Here is a 6658-nt window from a genome sequence, read left to right on the forward strand (position 1 = left end):
CACATTCAGAGATCTGCCCGCCTCACATATGCACCACCACGCCCAGATTCCTCATTATTTTTATCCCCAGGAGCTGGTTTACTCAATACAGTTCCCAGGTTGATTTGGTCTTGAAAATACCAGGGCCAATGGCACAGACCTGTCACCAGCTGCTAAGGAGGCTGATGCAGGATTACAAATTCAAGGTCATGAGCAATTTAAAAGACCATATCTAGAAGCAACAGGGCAGGCCAATACTCATGGCATCAACAACTCTTGTCCAGAGGGATCTGAGGCCCTCTCAAGGCAGATTAAACAGGAGGCAAAACAAAATTAAATGCACACTTACATTCAATCTCAGCACTACTGCAAGGGGAACAAAAAAAGTTCCTTAAAATAATCAGTTCATGCCACCAATTTGTGGGGATGGGTGGTGATATATTATTTATGATTAAAGCTTGACTGAGAATTCAGAAAACAATGCCATAAAAGCCAGGCACACACCTTTAATCCCAACATTAGGGAAGTATGTAAGACAGAAAGAAACGGTCTCAGAGGGGCATTCATTTTCCAGCCACACTGAGAGGTAGTGGCAGGCTGCTCTGCTTTTCTGATCTTCAGCTTGAAGTTTGTACCCCAATACCAGTCTCTGGGTCCTTGTATTACATCCTGTTACAGGGATTAGAGAGGCCTGCATGCAAACTAGGCATTCAACTGAGTTATGCCCCCAGTTCTATTTTGACCAGACCTGTAAGATATTTTTAATCTATAGGATCTAACTAATCTAGAACAGTCTCATCTCTAAAGAGAACAGCAGAAAAGAAGCTGGGATGCATTTCTGTCTAGTCACTAAGTGTCAACTGCTATACCATTCAACTATTATTGTCTCAAAAGTGGAGGACTGAAGGACCAGCCAGTGCTACAGAACATGGCCTTAAAACAAAACCCAGATTAAGTGGTGACTAGTGTATTTTTGGATATGCAGCGCAGCACTGTCCCTGTAGCATCTCATGTGGCAGAAATACACCTGCCAGTTTTCAATCCTCCAAAGAACCACACTGACTGGCCTGAGCAAGGCTAAGCAGGAGCCCTGTCCCACAAAACAAGCTTCCTGAGTTGTATCTTAGGACATGCTAACAGCTGGGGCAGGATGAAAGCAGAGGCCGGCCTCTCCCCAGACTCCTCACTCCATGCTGCAAACCCACACTGTTCCAATGCCTTCTCTTCCTCATACTACCTCTGGACAACTGAGGCCAGTATGGCATTGAGCCTCTCTCACCTATGCACAAACCCTCCCAAGAGGTCCCACCGGGCACTAAGAAGCAAAGAACAATCTCCTGATCAAAAAGGCAGAAAATACCAAGATATCAGTTTTTGTGGTTTTATTTAAACACAAATAAAACACGTACACCAGCCATCTACTCATTTTCTTCACTGCGAAGCCTGGCATTGGGATTGGTGATTCTGATGGCCAGCTGTGCTGCTCTTTCTACGATGGCTTTTCGGTTCTTGGAGGAAACGTTGTGAGCAATCTCAGCACAATAAGATCTGAAAGAGAAGCATGCCAGTGAGTGAGGGGCAAGCCAGGAAAGGACACCAGGGAGCCAGTGACTCCTGGCAAATGGCTTAATGAGCCCTGAAAGCACCAATGCTCGCACAGTGGTCTATGATAGTGACTAGGCCCACACCAGACACAGGCTCTCCCCCCACACCGGAGTGACTAATCCAGAATTCTTCCACAGGAGCCTAAAAGCTTCCCGTGCAACCACTGTCAGGGACACAGTTCAAGCAGAGTGAACAACAGATACCACCTGTGTTATCCATGTGCTGACTGTCCTAATGAGCACATTCCCAGCAATGGAGGGGACTATGAAGGCCCAGACCCCAGCTGATGAAAACCCACTTGAGAAGCAGTCACACAGTGATGTGAGCAGCAGGCAGTTTTTCCCAAAAGGAAAGCAGCCAGACAGCAAACACCAAGTCCAGACAGACCCTTACTTTACACACTCAAGTATCTGGGGATAGAGTTATCCCGTCAATCCTGAAGCCCACGTCTCTGGCTACCCACATCCATCAACAACCTGTACACCCACCAGGACTCCACCACCCAGGAACTTACTTTTGGTGTTTTTCTGTAACTGCCTTCCCAATTCTCTGCCTCTCAGTTACACAGGAGAAAATGCCCAGACAATGCAGTGAGCAGGTGCACTTGCAGGCTTTGATAAACAATGCCAAGCTGCTCTCATCAGGCAAGTGAGAAGTATCCTTAAGAACTGCACCAACCAACACTGCACCCAAAGACAGAACACTGCCCCAAGCTTGCCTTCTGTACACAATAACTCCCCATGCTGACTCCCTCCATCTGTATTACAGCCACCTCAGAGAACAGACCTTTATAAACTCCCCCAACCTCCAATCACTCTCTGCAGTCTGTTTGACTTGGTAAAAAGTAAATGCAGCTTCCCAACCCGTTTACCAGGAAGAAAAAATAAACTGTGTTGCTACCCCATCTGCATACCTACCCAGACCCATTGTCAAGGGCATTTCCTAGAGGCCCTGGCTTTGATGCAAGGGGTTTAAGTTGCTCCAATTGTTCAGAAAACCCCAGAACTCCTCTGCCTGCAGCCTTTTCTCTACCTCAGCTCCTACATACTGGCACCACTCTGCAAGTCCCCAAGTCACGACAGAGCCAAGCATTGCTTGAGTCCAAGGTCAGACTCCCTCCCAGTCTCACATCACCACAGTATCATTCCAGACAGGTCCACAAAGGATACCCACTGTACCAAAGGAGGCCTCCCTCTTCTCCAGCCAGCCTCGGGTCTCAAACCTTTTGAGCACACATGGGAACTGAGCAGTCCCCACAGGCACCCTCTAAGATGTGTACTCTAGCCCCTGCCTCCGCGGGCCAGCACCCAACTCACTTGTTGCACATCAGCAGCACTTCCAGCTCCTTGACATTGTGAACCAGAAACTTCCGGAAGCCGCTAGGCAGCATGTGCTTGGTTTTTTTGTTGCTCCCGTAACCAATGTTGGGCATCAGGATCTGGCCCTTGAATCTTCTCCGAACCCTGTTGTCAATACCTCTGGGTTTCCGCCAGTTTCGCTGAAGACACACAGGTAAGTTAGTCTCTGTGCAAACTGCCAGCTCTTCCTTGGCAGGAAGGAGAGCTAAATTCAAAGGAGACATGCCATATAGGAGGCGCCCTCGGCCACATACCTCCCCACTTCCTTATACACTTTTCTTTTGGGTTTTTGATACGGGGTTTATGTAGCCCTGGCTGTCATAGAACTAACTCTGTAGACCAGACCTGCCTCTCAAGTGCTGGGATTAAGATTAAAGGCATGCATTATCACCACTACCCGGCTTTATACACTTTTGACAGGGGAAACAAATAAAAACAACAACAAAACCCAAAGGCTGATGCTGACAAGGCTGTGGCTCAGTGTAGACTCTCCCAACAAATTCAGATCCACACTGCTCTAAGTAAAACAAGACTGTGAGCACAATTGGTTTGCATGCTGCTCTCAAGACAAGGTTACTGCCCGTTCAAATACAGGTGGTAGAACGTTTGCTTGGCATGCATAAAGCCCTGAGCTCCATCCCTAGCACTTGGATCAGAATTTCAACATAACCTTCCACTTCTGATTGACTTTCAAAAAACAGGGACACAGGGTCCTGCCTGAGGAGGGATCAGTCACATGCTGGCTGTACTTGCCCATCCCGCCAACTGGTGGCCTCTGGGCACAGCAGTTAAGAGCACTGCTGCACTTCCAGAGGTCCCAAGTTCAACTCCCAGCACCCACATGGCAGCTCACAACTGTCTGCAACTCCACTTCCAGAGGGCCTGACAAATATAGGAGGCAAAATACCAATACTCATAAGCTTGGGGACAGGGGAGGAGGTGGCACACTGGCTTCTCTTCCAGAGGTCCTGCGTTCAATTCCCAGCACTCAACTCTGAAGTGCTGACAAACCCCCATACACACAAAACATGCACATAAATAAATACGCCTTTAAAAGCCACAGTTAGGCTGCAGAGATGGCTCAGGGTAAGTGCCTGCTGCTAAGCCTAACCCTAACCCAAGCCTGTTCACCTGGACCCACATGATGGGGAGAATCAACTCCTGACCTTCACCCCAGCACCCACGTCCACCCATAACCACACCTTAATTTTGACATATCGATCTGACTGGTGCCGGATGAACTTCTTGGTCCTCTTTTTGACGATCTTGGGCTTCACCAGAGGGCGGAGGGCAGCCATGATGCCTATAAAAAGAGGCAGACCCACGTCAACGAAGGACCAGGGAGAGGGGAGAGCTGTTTGACCAAGGCCTGAGTGATGTTGCAGAGTGTCTTCCAATCACCAGCTACTGAGCAAACTGGGAATGGAATGGGTACCTCTGCTAGGCTTGTTCTCCCTCCTGCTTCCGAAGCTGGAAGAATACTAGCCACTCTCCAGACGCGATCTCAAGAGGTCAGAGGTCACCTCACGAATGGCGGCAGCTGACCTATAACCCGAAGCAAGGCATTCTAGTGGGCAAGGGGGTGCAAATCCCGCCCCACTAAAGCCCCACAACCACCAAGCGGCCGTTACGTTATAAATTTTGCGCCCTCAAAGAGGGAAAATCACCCCCTACACCTTACACACCAGACAGCGTGTGCCTCCAGGATCGCTTCGGGGCGCTCACAGAAAGGCTGCAAATGTCTGTTGCCTCCACAGACAATCTGCTCTGTCGGGCACGCACTAAAGGCCCAACGGACAAATGTTTAGCGGGAACCTCTGCTCCCTGGCACCTCCAAGGCAAGCAACGGAGGCCCTCCCCGCTACCAAGCGGCCCGGAGGCCAGGGACTGAATGGGAAACGGCGTGCGGCATGGCAGCAAACCGGCCCTGGCCGCTGCCTGGCCCTGAGCCGACGCCGTAGCAATGCGAGCGGCCAGTAGGCCCGGCCCGTGCGCGCTCGCCACTGCGGCGCCAGCGCGACTTCGACGCCGAGGCTTCCCCACCTGGCGATGCTAAGGCCTCCCTACCCGGCGACTGGGCCGCGCCGAACCCACAGACAGGCAGATGGCAGGCGATGCAGACTCACCGCAAAAGAGATGGCAGCCACCTCGCAGGTAGCGCCGAGGAAGAAGGGAGGGGCGGGAGCACGCAAGGGATGATGGGAAGGAGCCTCAGGTCCTGGTAGGCAAAAGTGAAGCACTTCCGGCTCTGGGTCCTCCAAAGGAACCTAAGACGTGTCTGAGAAGTAATGCTGGAAAAAAAAAAAGGTACTAGTGTTCTGTTGCATACGTTAACATCTTGGAGCGAACTAAAGACGGATCTTTCTCTTGAGACTATTTGGAAAATTTGGAATTTCTTTTTGAGCTAAGACCTGTAAGGTGGGCATCTACTTCCGCCCTAAGTGGAAGTCCAATCTGTTTTTAATATTTGTTCGCTCCCTAGTGCGCCTCTTAGTGGCTAGGAGGTAGCAAAATGGATACTTCTTTGACAGGTTCCCCAGAGGGTTGGTTGAGCAACCGTCCCAAAACATCAGACTATACTACAGTTGCTCAAACCCCTGAACTATGAAGTGCTACGAAACCTGTCCGCATCTTCCGTATGTTTTAAATCACCTCTACTCATGGTACGTACTTAGGGCAGTGTATTAATAAATGCTAGATTGATATATTGCTTAAGAAATAATGACAAGTGGTGGTGCACGCCTTTTAATCCCAGCATTTGAGAGGCAGAGATAAGTGGATCTCATTTAATTCAAAGCTGTAGGGAGTTCCAGGCCAGCCAGAGGTACATAGTGAGACAGCACACACACACAAAGTCTGTGTACTTAATACAGATACAGTTTTATTTTAAATATACTCATTTTTCAGTTAGCTGAATCGGTGAATGCATCTGTGGAACAAGGGCTATGGAGAGCCAACCTTACTAATAAAACAAGGCTATAATAGCTACCCCTCCGTGGGGTTTCATGTCCTTGTCATAGTTGTGCACGATGATTCTGTTCTTTCCTTCATTTGTTATATATGGGAAGTAAATTTGGAAGGCATGGCTCCTAGATCCACGCCTCCAATCATTCATCTGCGACACTTTAAAATTGTTCCTGGTCTCTTTAGCTTTTGTTTTTCAGATCAGTGTGAAAATCTAATTGTAGGAGGATATAAACTCAAACTAAGGTCTGGTTAAGTGGTTAAGAGCACTTGCTGCTCTTGTAGAGCACACAGGTTTAGTTCCCAGCACACATATGTTCCCTCACAAACTTGTAACTTCAGTCCTAGGGGATCCAATGCCCTCTTCTGTGGGTACTACATGCATGTGGCACATACATGCAGGCAAAACACTCAAGCACATAGAATAAACCTTTTTTGTTGTTGTTTCTGTGTTTAGAGACAGGGTTTCTCTGTGTAGCCCTGGCTGTCCTGGAACTCTATTCTGTTAGATCAGACTGGCCTTGAGCTCAGACATCTGTCTATCTCTGCCTCCTAAATGCTGGGGTTAAAGGAAAGTGTTACCACTGCCTGGAAGAATAAATCTTAAAAAAAAAAAAAAATTAAAAACCTTAAGTCTACTCCAACACAGCAGATTCACTGATCTTGACAGTAGTTCCAAGAGATGGGGACAGATGCTAAACTGGATGTTTTGCCTCAACAGGAAGTGAGATGGGATGAGGGCAGGAATGCTG

At 48.6% G+C, this 6658-nt stretch overlaps 1 protein-coding gene and 1 non-coding gene across 4 annotated transcripts; both read right to left on the reverse strand.

Annotated features, from left to right (window-relative positions):
* Window positions 1–1336: 1336 nt before the first annotated feature.
* Window positions 1337–5174, reverse strand: Rpl32 (ribosomal protein L32). 3 transcript variants are annotated; one of them, XM_051203722.1, is made up of 4 exons: window positions 5069–5174; window positions 4145–4245; window positions 2901–3082; window positions 1337–1527 (listed from the first exon to the last, which is right to left on the reverse strand). In XM_051203722.1, the coding sequence occupies exons 2-4, from the start codon at window positions 4238–4240 to the stop codon at window positions 1398–1400; spliced, it is 408 nt and encodes a 135-aa protein (XP_051059679.1). In that variant the 5' UTR covers window positions 4241–4245; window positions 5069–5174; the 3' UTR covers window positions 1337–1397. The 3 variants fall into 3 exon arrangements, with proteins under 3 accessions (XP_051059679.1, XP_051059680.1, XP_051059681.1); XM_051203723.1 differs by having other exon boundaries at window positions 4986–5108; XM_051203724.1 differs by lacking the exon at window positions 5069–5174 and adding an exon at window positions 4378–4396.
* LOC127236263 (small nucleolar RNA SNORA7) lies at window positions 4317–4456 on the reverse strand. Its single transcript, XR_007835763.1, has one exon. It is a non-coding gene; the product is annotated as a small nucleolar RNA SNORA7 (small nucleolar RNA).
* Window positions 5175–6658: the final 1484 nt, after the last annotated feature.

This window comes from Phodopus roborovskii, unplaced genomic scaffold (assembly GCF_943737965.1).
Source record: "Phodopus roborovskii unplaced genomic scaffold, PHOROB, whole genome shotgun sequence".
In the NCBI taxonomy this organism is placed as follows: domain Eukaryota; kingdom Metazoa; phylum Chordata; class Mammalia; order Rodentia; family Cricetidae; genus Phodopus; species Phodopus roborovskii.

What these genes read in the sequence shown, in the direction of transcription:
- Rpl32 (XM_051203722.1), bottom strand. Translation starts at nt 4,240, where the DNA reads ATGGCTGCCCTCCGCCCTCTGGTGAAGCCCAAGATCGTCAAAAAGAGG. An exon ending in ATCGATATGTCAAAATTAAG is followed by an intron (nt 3,083 to 4,144) that starts GTGTGGTTATGG and finishes GTGTGTCTTCAG; the next exon opens with CGAAACTGGCGGAAACCCAG. An exon ending in GTGCTGCTGATGTGCAACAA is followed by an intron (nt 1,528 to 2,900) that starts GTGAGTTGGGTG and finishes CTTCTCTTTCAG; the next exon opens with ATCTTATTGTGCTGAGATTG.